The sequence below is a fragment of the Metopolophium dirhodum genome, chromosome 9, assembly GCF_019925205.1.
Source record: "Metopolophium dirhodum isolate CAU chromosome 9, ASM1992520v1, whole genome shotgun sequence".
Classification (NCBI taxonomy): domain Eukaryota; kingdom Metazoa; phylum Arthropoda; class Insecta; order Hemiptera; family Aphididae; genus Metopolophium; species Metopolophium dirhodum.
The window spans coordinates 20756073-20778519 of NC_083568.1; the positions used below are offsets into that span (position 1 = coordinate 20756073).

Below are 22447 nucleotides of genomic sequence, written 5' to 3' on the forward strand. Positions count from 1 at the left end.
CACTTTCACAGTTAACAAGTAGCTACATAGTAATGTATGTAGATGCGTTAGTCCTTGAGTGCAATGTTCGAAGAACAGTGCACAATATGCTCACTTAAGTACCGACTGTTACACAGCGCGAGTACCTAGTCACACAGATATATATCATGAGTCCGTGTGTGTCGACGACCGGTTAATCGAAGCGACAGTTTTAAATATTATAAAGTTCGTTTAAATTTTTTTTTAACTGTTTTTGTTCGGCGTTAACTGCAGCAGCTATTTTACTATCATAATAACCGATGACCTGCACGTATATCCGATAATAACTAAGGTAACACTTTAAGATATTCACAATCATATCATCAAAATTATTAACAACACTATCATGTGGAAATGTCAAAGTTTCACAGAGTTATTTTAACATTAGATATTAGGTAGATAGGTATTCAATTTTTTGTTTTAATCTATATATAAATAAAAATTTTAAAAACTGGTCTTACGCGGAACACGACAAAATGAAAAATAACTCGAGATACGTACATATTTTTAATTAAAATTATTTATAGTCAATAAAAAGTGGAAATGCTCACCTAAGTTTTAGGAGAAGAAATATTCATTTGGTAATTATTAAATACATCCATACATAGGTAATATCATTTTTTGGCATATAGTTTTTTTAAGTTTTTATTGCCGAATAAACCATTATTATACCATTATTTAATTGAACGTGTTACATCAATATTGTTTTCGAGTTTTCGACTAAGTAAAAGCAATAACTACTAAATTTGTGCATTAGATAAGTTGATAATGTTATCTTATACATAGGATAAACATGCATTTTAGATACAATTACTCACGTAATATGATATTTTTATGTACCTATTTACATTATAGGTAAAAGTAAAAACAAACTGTTTCATCCATAATACACTGTGAATTTTTTTGTGACTTTTAAAAAACTAAACTTTAAAGCATGATTAAATAGCAATAAAACTTTAAAGTAATAAAAGTTCTATTATTTACAAGATTTATTTCAATAGACTTTTGTCACAAAATTAATTTTTTTCGTAGTTACCAATATTGTTATTAATTCGAGACTATTGGTTCAAAAATAAGTTTTTTTGTTGTAAAAACGTAGTTTTACGTAGCTACATAGGTAACTGACTTCAAACTAACAAAACAATTCTTCACAAGTACAAAAATTGACTGAAATTTTGTATTCCACGCATTAATAGATAATAACCCTGTGTACAAATAATTAAAAAATTTTAAATACAAAATAATGGTATGATTCTATGGTACTTATATTATAATATTATATGCATACACCTATGTTTTGTGTTGATATTTCTCATTTGGAGTATAAATTCGAGTAGTTACTATTAACTATACTCACTTGCCCGCAGTTGCCGTGTAAATGTGCAGTAATTCAGTGTTTATAATGTTATTATGATGTATAATAGTAGTACCTACGATGAAAACGACGAGCCTTACAAAGAAAATTTGCTATTAAAAAAAATATAAAATACCGATGAAACCACGTGATTATAATTATTGTGGGTATATAAAAATAATTACCGCGTTTACATGAGTATAGGTACGCAGATAAAATATTATTTCTATAACGTTCCTCGTGCGCACGCAACACGCATAGTATTTAATTTCTTATAGATAGGTTACATACAATCATAATAATATTATTATATTTACCTGTCAGCTATTATAACATACTTAGTATAATAAATAGGTATTATCTTTGCAATAGCCTCACGTTGGCCGGTTTTCGGGTTTTTCCGGCCCCTCGTGGTTCTGTGTACGTCACAAGCAGTTTTCACACCATTCTCCGTCCAGTGGTCGTTTTTCAATTTTTAGTGGTCGTATTATAACGCAGATACCTACGCACCAGTGGCGTACCTGTAAGGCGTTTTCGGAGGAAAGCAAATATTGTTAAATACATCGTTTTATAAAACCATTAAGAATCCAAAAGCAAAGCAAAATTAAATAATATTATGACTGACCAACGCAGCATGCCTATACCATATTATATTTCATTATAACATTATGTTATTGTTTTTAACGATCGCCGTAAGTGCGACAAAATAGTATAATTTATTTGACAATGTGTATAGTTTGACCTATATGGATATATAATATATTATATTGTCACCCGATCGAAAGTTTAATAATATTATTATCATCTACAGTCATCCCATGCGACCAGCGGACTGAAGCAGGGCTCAATTTTTACGCACCTGGTGCCACCCCTTGACTGTGGCGTAGAATTTCATGCTGAGGCCCGACCTCTTGGCTCTTCGGCCACATTTTATTCACATCATAACTTTGGTACAAGTAAAAATTGGGAGGGGGTGGGGTGGTCAGTACCTACTTAATTATGAAAATTTGTGATTTCAAATTTAAGTTCAGTCCACCACTGCATATGTGAGACTAATTATTACTTACTCCTATTTTCGCAGAGTTGATCGAAACGATCGTTTCCCACACGTGCAAAGTAGGTACTTACACAGCTTTTTATTTGTACTCTACGATTTACCTCTTATATTAGACACACAATTTATAGGTGGTATATAAAGTATAATACTTGTAATAATTGACATGTGATATTATATAAAATGAACCATGTGATGTACGTACAAGCGTACTTCGTCTGTTTGTTTGTGTTTTTTACTCTCCAAGGTTGTCTCGTGTAATAGTATAGGTATACAACACAATATTATTTCGTTTTAATAGTATGTCACTATAGCACAATAGTATTATAATATTATACAAATTATAGGAAATTTTCTTCATACTTTTACTAAGAATCGTTGGAAATATTATCGATAGTAGTTTCAACGCTTCTACACGACTACGAATTACAATACTTGTGAAAACCGTTTATTATACTATAATAATAATAATAATAATGTAATCAGTATTTAGCGCAAGTGCATAACTATTGTGCTAGGAATTAGGGCCCTTTTCTTTCGGTTTTAATTATTTCAATGTTTGGTAATTGGTATACTCGTTTATTTTTATGATAATTTTATGTGATAGATACGTAGGTACTAGCTATTTGTTCGATAACTATAGGTTTAAATTACCATAATATTATGTTTTATGATTTGAATTTTTTGTAACTTTTGTCTGTTTAGTAAATATGTATAACGATATTATCGGCCATTTTACAAATATTAATAATTAACATATTTATATTTGAAATATGAATATAGTTATTACAGTGAGTACTATGTTCATAATAATATATATTGGACAGAATACTGTAATCAAATTGTAATACAATTGTATTGACAAAAAACATAACAGTATAATATTGTGAATATATTTTAAAATTTTCTAAAAACTCACTATAGTCACGTTTAATTCAAATATTTTTGAAAACAAACATTACAATTTTATAGGAAATCAACGTCATGTTTTCGCGATATCATCACGATAATTTTATAATCTTTTTCTATTATCACTTTCCAGTAGGTATGAGTGTATGTATGACACATTGACACAATGACACCTATATAATATCCCCAATCATATTCAAACAAATTTCTATGATAGCGTATTACATATACTAAGAACATTTCAAAATATATGTTCTCATTTCTTTGTCTAATACCTATCATATTTTATTGTAATGTATATACCTACATGCTACGCATATTGGCATATTATGATATTAAATTTCATTTAACTTGTGTCTGGCAATACTACACTATACAATTATTATGCTCTAAAATATTTTATTACATTTGGCTGTACCTTACGTTGTACAACAGCTGCGAAATATATTCAATGCCTAATTAATAATTAAACACTAAATTAGATTTATTTTCCTTGTATTGAGCAATAATTGTATTATATATTTATAGCTTATAATCTCAAATTAGTTTTCAAGTTAATACTATGCTTTTACATATCATTAATCGTATTAATAATTTGTTGTGAAAAAACAAACATTGGTATCTGTTACATTCTTGGTAATCTTTTCGATTCAAATATTTCGTATTAGATACCTATCCCATCAATAAAAAAAAAAGAAAATATAAACACTCATGTGTTCGTTAATCGCTGTATTCATTATTCATACATATTACCACATGTATACGTGTTCCTTTATTAAACTGTTCTACCATAACCGAGATAGAGATACATTTGATAATATTTAAGGGTATAGGAGCATAAAATATCATATTATTAATAATTGTATATAAAAAAAAAAAATACAACTATTATTACTTCAACTTTATTCACCAGATGAATGTTGGCGGTCTGAAGAATAAACGATCTAATTTTCTGAGCCTTATAAGTGACCGAAATTGTTTTTATTTCCTATTATATCATAATTTTTTTAAATTGTCTTCTATAGATTAATATGTCTTACAGTTAACTTTTGATTTTTTTTTTGAGAATATTTAAATGTTTCAGTTTTTTGGGGATCCGGTTCCTGAGCTGCATCCAGAGTACTATAGATATTTTACATTTCAAGCTGAATTAATGTCAATCACTTCTATCACGTCGTACAACCATATTGTAATTCCCACACACAGATTTACACTGTTGCTTTTTTTTGTTTTTTTATTACAGATTGAACATTTTCTTTTTAGTTATTTAATAAAAACCAAAATAAGTATTTTACATTAACTGTCCAATTTGTTCTGTTTAGGTACATATGTGACATTCCGTCAGACAGTAAGTTTTACTCCACTGCCCAGGTTCCACATAGTATATATTAGTGAATCTTATTTTGCCATCAAAAAATCACTCTTTATTCTAGTGCGTCCAATTCTTAGTTTATTCGCAGTGTTGATTTAACTTTTCTTTTTAATCCAGAATTTTGTCATTCGTGTATCGTACTGTTGACTTGTAGTTTAGTAAATCGTCTAATACCTTCGTTTATTCAATAGGAGCACTTACATATCAGTATGACATACCTTTTAGAAATAAAAACTCTCTCTTATGATTGTATAATTGATTGCTGATACATAGAAATGTAGTATTTATTATAGAAAATAGATGGATACTTCGTTCACGGTAACATCAAAATTGAAATATTATTAGGTATTTGTTTTAAATTATTCATATTATACAGCTATGTGCTAGCTGAAGAATGTAAAATTAATTACCGATTACTGTCAACTGGTGTGAAAGTATTATATTTACGAGTAAAATTACAGAAAATAGAAATAATAAATATATGTTGTCCTGTGTGGTAAGGTGTTTAACTTCAGTCACAAACGTGTGCTGAGTGTTCGCACCAGCCGGTGTCACTAGTTCCCGGATGGGTGACCACCGAGGTTTTAGTGACAAATCCTTGTCACACATGTTCAAACCAACCGTAACATCCCACACAATAACAGACTAATTAACTCAGTTGTCGAAGCCTTAACACAAAAAAAATATTTATAATACATATGTAAGGTATTTATAATATATATTTAGAAAATCAATTCTAAGGTAACTCTTCGGGTTGTCAATTGTAAATTGATATAGGTACACACCATATGATAGCGTCAGTCCCAGTCATACAGTTAGTGTAAATTACTTTCATTATGATTATATGATGAAATGTTAAGATAGATAGAACGCAGTCACGTGGAGAGGCGATCAATAGGATAAGACTAATAAAATTAAATTTCGTAACTATTGTACAATCCTTGCAAGTAGCAGAGAACATACTTTCTGATAGCGGTAGGTGTCTATTATGGGAGACGGGAGTATCATACTTAGTATAAAAAAACCGTATGTGGTTCTTCGACATTTTCACATGATGTTGTTAATTTGTATATAGACAAAATACGAACCAAATGTAAACTATAATAATAATAATATTTATTTATTACAGTTCAACGTGTAAACTGTATTTTTTTGATTCATTGACTTTAGATAATTGAAAATTACAATTCGTTCGCGATGTAATTGTTTTCCTACGACTTTCACACAATACTGATGCATCGATGCGAAGTTTATTAAGTTAAACTGTATTAATAAATTGTAAGTATAATACATTATTAATGTCATTAATCAATTTTATTTCTATTGAATCATTGGTGCAGATTATGCACTTAATTCAGTTATTCTAATTATTTCAGCTTATTAAAATATTGCATAAATGGTATATAGTAAACGTAATTTACATAATTAAGGAGAATTATATTAAACGGATGACACAATTATACTGCTAAATGCTAATACGGTATTATACTATGATTATGAAAATATTATATTATATTAAAACTGTGTTTATGTTTATTGAAACAAGTTCATATTTTAATTATTAAACTAAAATTATTATTTTTACTGTAGTAATAATATTAAAAAAATGTAGCACGCTACTCGATATTTTCCAGATTGAAGAAAATTTATGAATCATAAATGTGTGTTAATAAAGTAATCATTAATTAGTATAATATATATATATAATTATATTATTAAGTACATTAATTTATATTTATATCTAGTGGGAATCAGGTAATTTTTACATTTTATTCGTTTCTATAATGTTAACAAAGCGTTGGAAAAAATCGGTTAAAAAAAATTTGTTAGAAAAAAAATATCTAGTTATCATAATTATTGAAAATTAAAAAAGAAACATTTTAGCATCTTACAATGAGAATAAATCATTTCGAAGACTTTATTTCACCGATTAATGATTTTAAATTACAGACAATTGATTGCTTAAAAACTATGATATACTTATTCAGCGCCCGTTAGTTTTATATATGTGTATAATAATTGTTAGACGAGTTATATAGAATTGATTAAATCACGCACAATCACAGAACTTTTCAAAATGTATTGTGTTAGCTAAAATCGGTAGAACACGCGTGTTCCTATATTGTATATATACACATTACTCGGTAGTCAGTATGAATAACATTGGAGTTACATATGGTCAATCAAAATTTCACGTCACAAAACTGGTGTACAATTCGGCGGGGATTACATTTTATGAAATCCCCACCAACTTTTTTAACGCAGAATTTGAATATAACTCTATATGTTTAAAATGTACACTGATACCGACACAGTGTGATCACTGTTGAAACATTAATGATGTGAACACCATTCTTATTACATTTTTCGATATGCTGTTATTTACATAATAATATAATATAATTAATATTTACTTAGGTACAACAACTGTATACGAATAATATTCGTTTTTTGTTTTTGCTGTTATAGTACCACCTGTTCTGCAGTTTTATCATGGAAATGGCGACGAATACAGATAATAAAACAAATGTAGACGAAAACAACCAAGACTGTACCACCATCTCTTTCGAAACTCACGTATGTGTGAAACAATTTATTTGTAATTCTAAATTAGATTCTAGAAAAAAAATCTGCACGTAGATTACATACCTATAGGTGATCATATTCGTACTGTATGGTGTTAATTTTGTCATTCGTGATTGGAACAACATAAAAACAACCTCTAACAATACGTGTAGTCATATACGTAACGTGTCTTCGTAATTCCTCAATCCACGTCTATATGCTCGTGTTTGCCGACTAATAAAATTATATGTAACCTATTGATTTACTACACATTATACAATAAACAGTTTAAGTACGACTTTAATTAGAAGATAAAAATACAAGAAATATTGCACACGAGAAAAAATATTATGCTAATCCATAATATTATTATTGTTTCATTTATTTTTTATCATTTTGACGAATGTCACAAATATACACAAGCCGACGAGTAAACTTCGTCGACTGTGTGGTATCGATGTTGACATGATATTATAATATTATAATTTGTGTATAGGTACCTATCGTGCTTTGAATATATTATTATAATTGATATTAGGTACCATATGGATTGGTTGAATTTCCGAATGAACAGCAATAAAAACGCGTTTATTAATTATTATTACAGAACACGATAATATTATAGGTAGGTATGTCGAAGGAATCGTAAGGTCCTTTAATCATTGTATTTATACAAACGTTTTTGACAATACTATTAGAATTTTGTTTCATTTTTGTCGTCCACGTGGCACAGTAAATAATATCGATTTTTTTCCAATATTCACCATGTTTAATATTGATATTATACAAAAAAATTATTTAGGTACTCGAGCTGTAATTTTTATAATTCATATATAATATTTACATGTTATTATTATATTATAGGGTAGTCATCCGAAGACGTGCATAGAAGGATTTGAAAAAACCACGAATTGGCGTTTCCCACGGTTGTTGATCAGCAACAACAAACAATTAGCGGTGAAATGTCTGTGCCACGCTGTGGTCTTAGCTTATATATTAGCTGCCATACACCATTGGTATTTAAGCAGTGAGTTCCCAAGCCTAATCAGTAATCACATAACATTATCAGTGGCGCCGATCCCCATGAATAGGTGTTGTTAAGACAAAAGCTGAAGTAATAGGATTGGTGGTAGTTGTGGCCTACTATGTCGTATGTGAATCTGCTTGATATTTGTTTGATAGTTCTCTCTATACGTCAAATATATGTGTATTTGAAATTATATTTTTTTTAGATTTCGGCGCCGCTGCATATACGGGGTGATTTTTTAAGTATGCTCACCCTATTTTTATGCTTAAATTATGCAATAATTCAAATTTTGATTTTTTAAATTTTTAAATACACTTATGCCATTTTTTTGAATACTTGAGATTTATTTACCACTTAAGGATGATCCCGTGACAGTACAAACTTCTGTTTTTCAAACTCCTTTTTTTCACTTTTAATTATTCAGCAAGTATTTTTTTTACCCAGGAAGTATTATTATCCTTAGTAGGTATAAACATTTTAATAACTCAGAAACTATCCATTAGAATTTTGACTTAGATACATCAACATTTTCAAGAAAATCACTGAATAATTTGCAGTAAAAAGAGGGGTTGAAAAATAGTAGTTTGTATCGCGCGAATACTCATTACAGGACACTCATTACGTGGTACAAAAAATATCAGATTTTTGAAAATATGGTCTTTAGATACATTTCTTAAGATCAGAATTTGTTGAAATGTACTGTTATAAGGAGAGAAATGGGGGTGAGCATGCTAAAAATGTTACATTATATACATGAGTATAATTTTATTACAATAATGATACAGTTTTATAATTTTCGTCATATTCGCGTATTGCAGACGTAAAAGACATCGGTTGGAAAAACGGACTGGGCCTACTGATCGTCTTGGCCACCTGTTATTATGGTGTGCTGCCAGTAAAATGCATGTTCACATTGATACCTGCCCGGAAACTCGTGAAAGTATTGCCACTCGAGCATTTCAAGTAATACTATAAATACTTAATTATTATTATATAGTTTTTATTATAATTTTTTACGGTTTATCGATGTAATGTGTTTATTATGTTAATTACTGTTGTCATCAATTATACCTATTTCGAAGCGTATATATATTCCCGCAGATTTCAATTGAGTGTTTGTCTATAGCGAATTGTCCTAATATAGTTAGTTGATATTTTTTTAATATTTATGTTATGAAATATTTAATATAACTAAACATAATTAATACAACCTAAAATAATTAAACCAAAGACGTCGATTGCAACTTACCAAAAAAATAAGTATTTTTCCTAAATGAGTAGGTAACCCGTTCTATTACTGCAGTGACCCGGGACATCGTTAAACAACCTAATTCAAAAACAAGGTCATTGTACAAAAGTATCAAGTGTTGTCTTTGACTTTAGACACACTGTACCTGTATGGCTGTATGTACAATGTACATAGTATACAATTACTCAATTTATTGTCGAATCGGCCACGGTCGAATTTATTGCTGTGCGGTAAACTTGGCTGTTTGAAAATAGTAACTAATGTGCACGTGAAAATTATACAAATAAGCGACGAAAATTGTTCAATATCGTTGTGTAAACTTCACATAGACGTAGATATAAATGTAAATACAGTTTTTAACGTGACTTAAAAAATAGAACTGCAATATACACGCGGTATATCACCACAGTTAAAAAACGTATACGGAAACCAGCTCGTATTATAATATGCATTTTTTTAATGGACCCAAGCGTTTAATGTTTAACCGAACTGATAAAGATAAACATTTTAGTTCATTTTTTTTCATCATATAATTGACATTATTATTGTAGAGTCCAACTGAATTATATATAATGGTTTAATTGCTTTTTTTTTATAATTTTCTGCTTAAACTGTTTAAAAAAATTAGTGGTATGCTAAAGGTTTTAAATAGTTTTGTCTATTCATTGAATATCTAGTCTTGATAATATTTTTTAGAACTCATCGTCAATCGTTTCCCTAAACGCACTATCTATATAGAGTTAAAGTAAGATGACACTTACATTATTGTTGATTTTAAAATAATATACATATTCATATTCAGGAATAGAAAAATTACTCGAAGAAAATTGAATGATTAAAAACCACATTTATAGTAAATATCTAATTACTTATTCATAATTAAAGTGAATCGCACTGGTTAACCTATAAATGACATATAATTGAATACATTATGGAAATTACTTTTTTTTCCATACGTAGGTATATTAAGTAACTATTTAGTTATATTATTATGAGTGTGTATTTATATAATGTCACACTTATATAATATTTGTTATGTTACCTAAGTATTTACGTTTTAAAAACTTTTACTAAAATGAATAATGATTGATAATTGTATTTTTATTGCTGAATTAAAATACTCCGTAGATAGTTATAATATTTTACTAACTTGTCATGTGGTCCGTCTAATAGTCAAATAGTCTCGAACTGATATGCACCATAATATCCATCGAATTAAAGTATAGTCTATAGTTCGTCTATAGTTCTGTATACTGAGGCTGATAATATTCAACAGTAGTAGGCCACATTCTGCATATCGAAGCAAGGCAAGTTCCCAGCAGCATCAGAATAATTCGGTTTTTATTAAAAGTTTTTGAATTTAATCAACGCCATGTGCGTTTTAAACACGGATAATTATGACTCGGTACCGACAAACGGATTGTATAAAAATACAAACTATATTATATTTTATAACACCTATATCATAATAATTAACACATAGAGCGACACGGTGTTTTTCACGAAATATGGCTAACCACCGTGAGACCCAATCCTGAGTCTCAACAAATTACCAAAAGTTGGTTCTCCATTTTTTGTTCTCACTAAAATAATTTTCAGCCGAAACCCCTTTCTGGGTGTCAATAAATCAGTATTTTCTCGTCCGATTTAAAATCTACAGTGTTGCCACTTTCAGTAGGTGTTACAAGTTTGCAAATATGATAATTCGTTTTTTTTTTAAATCAATATTTGTTCAAATTGTTAAAACTGTATTTTAGTAACTCTATGAAAAAAAAACCCGTGACGGCGAGGACAAAGTTTGGGGAGACCCAATTTTGGGTTTCATGGCACTCAACGTGTAAACAACATAATATATAATATAATATAATGATTTCCCAAACCCTTATAGAACTAATTGCATTCCCGACATTTTTGTTTTTTGAGTAACCATTCCTTCAGGGGGGGGTAACCATTGAGTAGCCATTGAGTAACCATTACTTCCCGACGATTTGTTGTATTTTCTCGTTCTCATTAGTAGTCATATATTGATAACTTATCATAGTTACCTACCTATTACAAATAATATGAACTAATTAACGTGTTGTATATCATATTTCTTCCCCATATAGAATCGGAGTGCTGTGCACTTTCTTGGGGTCGTTTGTTTTATTCATTTTCTTCGACACACAAAATAACCGGCACAGGCTGGTGCCGTTGGCCGGACTTGGCGTGTTCGTTCTTGTCGGGTTCATATTTTCCAAGCACCGCGGTCACGTGAATTGGACCACGGTCGCGTCCGGTCTAGCCACGCAGATAACCATAGGAATGTTGACCATCCGATGGCAGGTCGGCCGGTCAATAGTCCAGGCAGTCGGAGAGTTGGCCGAAAAGTTTTTCTCTTTTGCGTACGTTGGAGCTAAGGTGACGTACGGCAATGAGCTAATCGACAATTATGGTGTATTCGCGTTTAAGGTTAGTATTGTTGATATATTATACGACGTATTATGTTGCCATTAAGCCGTTTAGTATTATATTTATGGTAATATAATATTTTCGACCGTTCATGATAGTTGTTACAATATTATAATTGATCAATCGTGTAAAATGCCACCATGAAAATCATTAATCATATTAATATATTTTATATTATTTATTTATTTATGATCGAAGGCCACGTCGCCTTCATATAAAATTATTACATCTCGTATTTTTCTTAGTGTGTATGATATTCTTATGCATATACTATACCATTATAATATTTTGGCTATACAGAAACATGAATATAAAATGACAATATTTTAATTTTAGTCATTTTCCTTAATCTGTTAAACATTTTTAAGTCTCGTCATGGTAGTAAAATAGTTAGGTATATACCTACGTGGTATTTCAAAAGGAAATATTTTCAATTTTGTAAAAAATCAAATCATATTATATCTGCCTACCACTGAATTAATTATAATAAAATATAAATATTTTAACAAATATTGTTTCAATAATACCATGCAAAATTATTTTAGTGGAACACAGTATTATAGTACTTATATACATACTCAGTTTTCGTTTCTAAACGAGTTTCTTTATGATAATACTTATTTTCGTCCTTGAAGCTTAGGATATTATTTTGCATGTACTTGCATTTATAGCCGAGTGGAAATTAAATTTTGGTTGAAAGTGGAAATTAAATTTCAAAGATCAACCATTATTCTTTACATACCATTTGATTTATTTATATACTGTGAATTAAATGTGGACATGTGGTTGGTAAGTAGGTATCACCATTAACTTTCCAATATTTTGTGCTTAAATTAATTATTGGAGTACTATAACCTCATTCATCTGTACATATCGTTGACGAGTCGACGCGCCTTCAAGAGTTAGTTAATTGTTTGTGCTCTATGAATTTTAATATAAGATTTAGTTTCTATAAACTCATTTTGTACTTTGTGAACAGATGATGATAATGTTTTACGTACCTATATACCTCTATAAAATGTACAGATAATAATATGTTGATAATAATTTCGACTAAAATTTTTTTTTTAAATAATGCAGTGGTCTTTTTTTGGTTCTAGGACAAAATTTCTCCTGAAAAATATTTCTCTCAGGAGTAGGAAATAATTAAGTTATAAAATCAATAAATAAATAAAACCATTTAAGTTGCAACTAACCGTTCATAATCTAATGAAGTATTGAAGTAAACAATTATTTAAATTCCTAATATTTTTAAAATATTGTCTAATGACAACTGTGATATAATATATTATTATTCTTATTCAATAGATATTTTGTAGGAGCAATATTATAATGTATACTGGATATATTTTTACCGGAAATATATTTTCGGCGATATTTTTCCAAAGGTAATTTGACCGGTCATGCGTTTTTAGTCCTGATTTTTGAGACATTATTTTCACATGACAATCTCCAGTACTTGTTATTTTCATTATATTATGTACCTATTATTGTTCAACGAGTTTGGCATTTTAACTATAATATACCTATTTTACTCGACATGTAAGACTGTGGTTATTTGACACGATGATTTCTGAAAGGGGGGGGGGGGGATCAAAAAAAAAAAACGACATATCTAAATAGGAGAAAAAATGGGAGGGGAAAATAGGAAAATCCCCCCACCCTCTCAAAATTTTTATTAAGGTAATAAAAAGCCCCTCCCCCCTCCCTTGTATACGACTCTGTTGACACGATTATAATAGTAATAACTATATAATGACATGACATTTTAAATTTTTTACAGGTGCTTTCGGTGTTATTCTTTATGTGTTTTGTTATTGAAATACTATTTTACTATGGGATCATACAGACAATAGTCATAAAATTAGGATGGTGCTTGCAAAAATTACTGGGAACGACAGCAGCCGAATCAGTCAACACCTGTGCCAGCGTGTTCTTAGGCATGGTAAGTGAATTTCTCCGATACGAGAAACTGTAAACGTATGGCTCTATACATAAATTATTTTTAATATATTAAAGCCTATACGTTTTAAAAATTAAAATATTGTACAGAAATCTGAAGAAAGGATATCAATATTTTGTTTTTAAAATAAAATACATGCGTCGCTCCGTTCAGAATCTAAAAAAATATTTATATATTAACAACTCTGTGTAGTTTATTAAGCTGATTCTGATAAAAGAGTCGTATAATATGTGTTTATCTATTTAGAAATTCGAGAAGAATATTTACATATTATATTTTATAATTTAAAAAACCAGTTAGTTGGTTAATATAAACTATAAATAATACGCATCATGGTACCTATTTAATAAACAAAAAATTCTAACTTTTTATTTTACAAAGTCTGTTAATAAATAATCTTTAAAACGTATGTTATAGTATTTAAATGGATAATATAAAATAATAACACAATTAATGGGAGGAGGAGGGGACTCAAAATAATAGGTTGTGCCTCTACTATTTATACTAAAGATGTAAAATACAAAATAATATGTAGGTTTAAGTAATGACAACGCTTCATAGAAAAAAATATTTATTTTTTATAGTAAGATTTAATATAAGCGTATAATAGAATAATGCATTTTATCTAATTAAATTTAAAATTCGTATCATCCATTATCTACTTTGATTTTCTTTTTTAATATATTATAAATTGTTTGAATAAAAATAGTAATGATCATTTAAATGTTATCGTCATGTTGTGTTTGTAAGATAAAAAACTATTAATGAATGACACATTTAAATTAAATCAATACCAATGGATTAATAGCTAAATAAATAGTATAATACTACATTTTCTAAAATAGTAAAATGTGAACTATTGTTATTTGTTTTATTAACTTAAAAAAAAAGATTATTTATATATTACACTAAACATTTTTACAACTTAACTACGCAAATCATTACATTACACATGGATTTTACTTTTTATGTGACGTCCTTTATGGACACTTCATAACTTGTCAGATTATTTTGTTCGACAATAAAATGGATCACGTGCATTAAATTTCCTTTGATGTTTACCTATTTATCTATTAAATAGTAATATCTATACAAATAATTTTACGAATAATGTAAATAATATCACCTTTGTTTTTCACGTGTCAATTAATATACAGCGTCTTTCAAATTTAGTTGGGAAAAATCGTCATCGCTTATCCGTTATCGTATAAGAACTATTTATATTTAATTCCTAAAGTAACGGATATTAAACAAAATTTGGTAAATTTATATACGGACGCTTAAAAATGCTAAGGATAATTTTTTCCCACGTGCTGTTTAAGATTGTATTTTACAATACATTTTATTTTTTTATTTATTTAATTCTCAAGACAACTCGAATAATACTGAATTAAATAAAAATCCTTTCGTTTCAAATATTATATTTATATTTATTAATATTATATTAATATATTGTAATAAGCATACTATACACGATAACTATTTTTATACGAGAACAAATATTGGCATTATTTCAATCAAATGTCGATAATAATATTGGAAATGAAATATTTTGGGTACATACCTATCGATGTACATAATAATATTATACCGTCAAGCCATAATCGATGTGAACATTATTGTAGGTACATCAATATTGTAATATAACAAACTATACTTTTCTTTTATTATATAGTCGGAAGCGCCTATTATCATTAAACCGTATTTACCTGATCTAACAGAATCAGAAATCCATGCCGTTATGATGGGAGGATTTTCAACAGTAGCAGGTATGATTAATCTGAACATAATTATAAATATTGGTGTAATACAAATTATTGTATCTACCTACAAAAAAAAGTAGAAATCATAACATTATGAAATAACAGCTTTGATCAATAGTTTTAACTTTTTAATATTTATTCAAGTTTTAACGTCTTATCAAAGTGTGTTTGGTACTTGTTTGTTATCGCATCGCCACCGTGAAGTATAAAATGTATCACCCCGCCACCCACCGTTGTACCTATTATAATGTATTTTATATACCGTTACATAACGTTCAAATAAAAGCAAATAATAATTATAATATATTTTTTATAATTATTAGTAGCATAGTGAATACTTCATAATTAAGCGTAAATAAATACAAAAAAATTAAACGTTTTCCTAAAGATCCTTAAATTCAACAGTTTTATTTGTTTTAACGATATGTTTTTGTTGTAAGAATTGAGTGTCGGTATTAAAATATATTGTTTGAAATACTCATTAAAATCACTTATTAACAATATCTTAAAATAAGTCGATAACGTTAATATTCGAATTTTAGCTTAAAGACTGTTGACGTAAAGTTACTTTGTGACGGGGTGATAAAAAACTGTATACGGCTCGGTGGTGGGTCAATGATGAGTATACGATATGTTTGCTAATAATATACATTGACATTGATTGTATTCTTTAATAATTAGGAACTGTTTTCGCGGCGTACACGTCGTTTGGCATTGATCCGGCCTACCTAATTACCGCATCGGTCATGTCAGCTCCAACTGCGCTAAGTTTCTCCAAACTGATTTTTCCAGAAACTGAAAAATCAATGAACAGCGTGGATCAGATATGTACTAAAAAGTAAGTGTACGTTTTACGTGTGGCGATGAAGGTGAATCATATATTTTATTGGAGAGACATAACTAAAATCCACCCACAAGTAAAGGAACGCATTCTCTGCAAATTTACATCACTTGATTCACAGGCGTAAATAGTGTTTGAAATTTAGGGGGGGGGGGCAGGTAGTAAGTCAGGTTTATACTTGATACTCTTATGATGCTTTTAAAATATAGTAGTGAAATCATTAGTGTTTAGGGGGCTATACAAATTCTAGGAGGCTAATTTTAAGGTTTACTTTTTTGTAGTAAAAATTTAAAAAAAATGAACTATATACTACTTAGGTTACTATACTATACTAGGAGAGGTGCACCGTCGGCATTTACCGGCTAAACGACCGTTAAATCCGCTACTGCGGCCGCATCATAGGCGTGATGAGTTTATATAGGGGGGTTATATGGCCTATTAAGTTTCTGGTACTCAACAAACTATATTCTAAATATGTAACTAAAAAAAGTGTACCTACATGGGATGGTGGGCTAAAGCCCTCCACCCCCCTATCATTCTAAGCCTATGGGCCGCATACTTATATATTAATATCATATCATTATAATAGTATATGTTTATTATGTTATTATTATCACCATGTTAATAATGTTGTACAATGTTATAGGACTAACGACGAGGGTAACGTAATGGACGCGGCTTGTAAAGGGGCCCAGTTTGGATTGAAAATAATTGGAGCGATTGTCGCCAACATAGTGGCGTTCGTGTCGTTCGTGGCGTTCATCAACGCGATAATATCGTGGTTGGGAAATTTGGTCGGGCTAGAAGACCTATCATTCGAGGTTCGCAAAAAAAAAAATTACAACTATATTATTGCCTTTATTATTTTCTTAACGAATAAATTGCGATTTATATTATTAATCGATCGATTATCCGTCCGCAGTACGTACTGGGCAAAATGCTGATACCCGTTACTTGGCTGTTGGGAGTCGATCCTAGCGAGTGCGAAGCGGTTGGCAAATTGATCGGCCTGAAAATGACGATCAACGAATTTGTGGCGTACAAACAAATGGGCGATCTAATCAAAGAAGGCAAGCTTAACGTGAGTGTCATTCATTGTATTTTACTATTTTACATACATCATTGTAATCATCATACGCTCTTCCCGGGCACGTAATTAGGGGAAGGGGTGCTGGATGGACATTCGCATCAAATTTTTCTAAAACGCTAGCTTGCAAAAAAAAAAAACTAGTTTGGTGTAAATAATACAATAGTTTCCTTAGATTAAGTTGTACATATCAATAAGTTTTAGAAATGTGATGATTTTGTTGGTGTTGTCTTGATTGGGCTAAGGGCTTTGAAGAGGTTCTCCGCAGGTTTGGCACATTACAGGTTCTTTTCTGTGTATAAGATGTCCATGGGACATTTTTGAGTGACCTGGCAGTTATATTATATTAGGTATAATGTATTTATAAGAAATTAGAAATAATAATTTGTACATCTCAAAATGTTTTGGTTTGTACAAATTTGAAATTACAGCCACAATTGCTACAGGATACAAACTATAATAGTCCTGATCGTTAAATCATGATATAATAACAAATCACGGAAGTTGGTAATTATTTCTATACCTATCTATACAAATTTCATAATGCATTTTTTATTCAGTCTAAAAATATCATTCAGAGTCGTTTACATTTTAAATCTCATCGTCTATTTATATCTTCTACAGCCTACAACAGGTATATTATACTACAGCTATTTCGAGTATTTTGTGGCTTGGTACTGATTTTAAAATGTCCGCAAACATTTTGGCACCAATAAATTAAAACACTGCAACTACTAGTGTTGTCAGACTGTTAAAATTGGTGGGTGGAAAGCTATAGTGTGTCTATATAGTTACCATGCCTCCGTATTTTTAAAGACTTAAAAAATCAATTGACATAATTATTTTAACACTAGAACCTTCATTGTTGTGTTGTTAAATAATATATTTCTATTATCTTATTACAGGCTATAACAGTATAAATGTATATTATTTTATTTGTTTACCAATGTTCTACCAAAATATGGCAAACACCAGTTTACCTATATATTTTTGTAGATAAATAAATTATAATCCCTTAAACTTGAGTCCTGGACATGCAGTTGGAACACTTGGAACACACCATATATATTGTGTATAGGTTATTATTATTGGTGATTACTCTGGTTTAAGTGTAGACTATAATATAAACAAAAAACGACCAAGCCATTGAATTTTTCTAGTTTTTAAAATGTTATAACTATCATTGATCATTATAGGTAAGTACATAATATAAATTCGATTTTCACCCAAACTAAAATAATAAGCATGTACTGCAGTTGAACGTCTTAAGTCTCATATCACCCTATAAGCTGAGCTTTGCACCAATATTAACCAATATTAACCCAAATTATAACGGTTATTAACAGACAGCTTAAATTTTTTATGCTGGTGTTTGAACACCCGAAACCCGAATAAATTAATCGGGTACTAAGCTCCTGTCTAAGGAAATACAAAATAATGTGAAATCTGGTTTTTCAATTGATAATCTGTATGATAATAACAGTTAGAAAAAAAATCAAAAACAAGTCAAATACATTTTGTGAATTTTTTATCTTATTATTTCAACCAGTTTTAAAAAATTGAGATAAGTTATATGTTAAGTTCAAGTGAGTATCTATTGATCAAGTGAATAACTTAGACTGCAGCAATTACCATTATGGCATTATAATATATTTAAATGATAAAGAATAATAATTAGTTACTTACCTAATACAATAACGAGATAATGTTTAAAAATGTTTCCATGCACAAATTATCTGATATTTACATTTTTGATTATCAGTTACCACCTATACTCGCACCCACCCATGACCCACCTGTCGCCACTCCAACAACCAATTTGTTAATAATTGCAATACCAAAAATAAGGTGCCTTTTTTTTCGCGTTTTGGCGGGTACATACATTATATGTATTTAATTTCGATACGACAATATGTTCGTTTTTTCGGATTAATGTTTCGATTTTTTATGCTGAAGCCAACAGAGATTTTTTTTAATCACAGGCACCATGTAGATAATACTTACATATTATTATTATCTACATCGTGGTCACAGGCCGGGCCTTTTGGTACGGGTTCGCTGTTGTTTGTCAGGTCGTGTTGAATTTTGAACTAAGCTAGGTAGCCTTGATGGTTTCAGTGAACGGGTTCGGAAACGGTAATGGCAGAACCCTCTAGTACGTGCTACATTCCGAACAGAATCGTAAAAATTTTTTGCGTGGCAAATCCTATTTGTCACTAGATAGCGCTGCCGTATATGATATTAATTTTTATTTAATATTTTAATAATTTGTTTGATTTTCGACTAATCGACGTGGCTTACGAGTTACGACCACATCGATGAAATCCTTTTTTCATTTTTAATTACATTCGTAGGTATAGCTGTACATTGGTCTTTATTATATCTATTTTACTTTTGGAGCCTTTAAAAATCATCATTGAGAGGCGTTTCTGGTAGCGAATCGGTTGTACTTGGTACTGAGGGAGGTAAAAAGTTCAAAATCCCTCGTAAGTACTTTTCAAAACAATCGGGAAAAATAAAGTATTAATCGTAGCCACGAATTTGCTTTGTAGGGCTTATAATATTATTTGTTGTATTGGTTACGTCATGTGTAATACGCGTTCACGGAACACTGAAAACATTGTTTTTAATTTTCCTGAAATTTCGGAAGGAATGCCCTCTCAGTCCCCTAACCATGACTACGTCAACTGCGTTAATCGATTAGTTTTCACGCATGTTTGATTTTCAGCGCAAGTCGGAGATCGTCGCCACTTTCGCCTTATGCAGTTTCGCCAATCCCGGATCGATTGGCTCGATGATTGCCACGCTGACGACTTTGTGCCCGACACAGCGATCGGCAATAACCAAAAATGTCTTTAGGGCATTTCTTGGCGGCACGGTCACTTGTTTTTTAACGGCAGCAATTGCTAGTAAGTATAATTATATAATATTAGGTACCTATATAAACGGTATGCCATTTGAGCTAAACGAATAAAAAATGATGTTCGTTTGTTTTACTCTCCCCCGGCCCCCCTCCAATAATACACTATATGCCGTATAAAATATTTCTCCCCAACACCATCCACTTCTGTTTAAAAATTATAGCAAAACTTTCAAATAAAAGTAAATACCTAATATAGGTACATTTGGGGGGGGGGGGGGGGCGATAATTATTTTCAATCATATGACGGTGGTGTAGAGGCAATAACTAACAAAATAAATACCAAAAACGCTATTTTGTATTTTCCAGGTTTACTAATGCCCGACGAAGGATTAAAAGACTAAAAATAATTATTTATCATTGTAATTTTTGTACGTACATTTTTTTTATATCAGTTCATGTGATGTTTTATATTATAATACCTACATAATAGTATGCATATATTTAACTAACTCGTATATACTATATTTTATTATTGTTATGAAAATTGTATCGACGTAAGTCTCATTATATTTTGTTAAGCACGACTATTTTATATTGTTAAATACATTATTATAGCATATATTACTTTATTGATAATATTATTTAAGTATAAATATACGCAATGTTAATAACAATTTCAGATTTATATATTTTTTTTTATCAAAACCGATGACATGAATATATATATATTATAATACTAGCTGCCCTGCCTAGTGTTTCCCGTACCAATGATTTGATTTTAGATTCTGAGCGAAGCGATGAATGTATTGATTTTACAATGATGTGTGTTTTTTTTTTTTGTGTGTGTCTGTCATCACCTTTTTGGACAGTAAAAGTGCTTGGATTTTCTTCAACAGTAACTTTTCTGATAGAAAAGTGAATCTAGTTGGTACTTCGGGGGGTTCCCAGTAGTTTTCAAAAGCGACACGAAAAACAAAAGAAAAATTAAGGAAAAACAAGAATTTTTACGCAAAATCTGTTTTTGAGAAAATCGATCTTGGTTTTTGGTGCAACTCTAAAACAAATAACCGTAGGTACATGACATTTTGACTGAATATTAGCATTTTCTATACACCATAACATTTTCCAAATATTTTGACTTATTTAAAGCTGTTTACGGACATTTTCGGTTTCCATTTTTTTTAGTTTTTTTTTTCTTTTAATATCAATAAAATTTTATTTGTTGGGTAAAAAAGCTTGAAAATTTAATAGATGGCTATTAGGTTATTGTTTCAAAGGCAGATAAAAAAATTAAAAATTCTTAGTCACAGTTTTTATTTATAAGCATTTAAAGTTCAAATTTTGACAAAATACGGAAAAATCACGAAAAATAGCAAATTATTTTGAGTTCAGAATTCATAAAAATTTTTCTTTTTAAATCTAAGATTTGAAAATGTAATATAAGATTACTCATAAGTTTGTCTACCTTTATCAAAAAAAAAAATATCTACAAGAAACTTAAATTAAATTTTTATGAACGTCTGAAATTTATATTTTTACAACATTTGATATTCACTTGATTTCTCATGTAACAATTATCTTATTTTATTGTAATTAAAAACGAATGACTGTAGATACTTGAAAATTTCACTGAATGTTTATATTAGCATTTTCTATACACCATAAAATGTTGAAAATATTTTGACTCTTTTTGAACTGTTTACGGACATTGTCAGTTTTCAATTTTTTAGTTTTTTTTTCTATAAATATCAATAAAATGTTATTTGTTGGGTAAAACAGCGTGAAAATGTAATATAAGGCTCCTGATATATCTTTCTAATAGCAGTTGAAAAATATTAAAAATACATAGGCACAATTTTGTATATAAGCATTTAAAGTTCAAATGTTGACAACATTTATCAAAAAATAAAATATTTATTAATTATTTTGTA

The 22447-nt window shown here is 29.6% G+C and overlaps 1 protein-coding gene across 3 annotated transcripts; it reads left to right on the top strand.

Annotated features, from left to right (window-relative positions):
* Positions 1 to 55: 55 nt before the first annotated feature.
* LOC132951966 (sodium/nucleoside cotransporter 2-like) lies at positions 56 to 21190 on the top strand. 3 transcript variants are annotated; one of them, XM_061024053.1, is made up of 14 exons: positions 56 to 310; positions 4420 to 4524; positions 5878 to 5985; positions 7177 to 7284; positions 8137 to 8299; positions 9118 to 9262; positions 11657 to 11999; positions 13783 to 13944; positions 15638 to 15731; positions 16407 to 16563; positions 17213 to 17387; positions 17489 to 17647; positions 20382 to 20562; positions 20883 to 21190. In XM_061024053.1, exons 4-14 carry the CDS (start codon positions 7201 to 7203, stop codon positions 20915 to 20917), a joined length of 1698 nt encoding a protein of 565 aa, XP_060880036.1. In that variant the 5' UTR covers positions 56 to 310; positions 4420 to 4524; positions 5878 to 5985; positions 7177 to 7200; the 3' UTR covers positions 20918 to 21190. The 3 variants fall into 3 exon arrangements, with proteins under 3 accessions (XP_060880036.1, XP_060880034.1, XP_060880035.1); XM_061024051.1 differs by lacking the exon at positions 4420 to 4524 and having other exon boundaries at positions 5837 to 5985; XM_061024052.1 differs by lacking the exon at positions 4420 to 4524.
* Positions 21191 to 22447: the final 1257 nt, after the last annotated feature.

Excerpts from the sequence above, each read along its gene's own strand:
- LOC132951966 (XM_061024053.1), top strand. The coding sequence starts at position 7,201 with ATGGAAATGGCGACGAATACAGATAATAAAACAAATGTAGACGAAAAC. Across the intron at positions 12,000-13,782 it reads ATGGTGTATTCGCGTTTAAG|GTGCTTTCGGTGTTATTCTT; the intron begins GTTAGTATTGTT and ends AATTTTTTACAG. Across the intron at positions 20,563-20,882 it reads TTTAACGGCAGCAATTGCTA|GTTTACTAATGCCCGACGAA; the intron begins GTAAGTATAATT and ends TGTATTTTCCAG.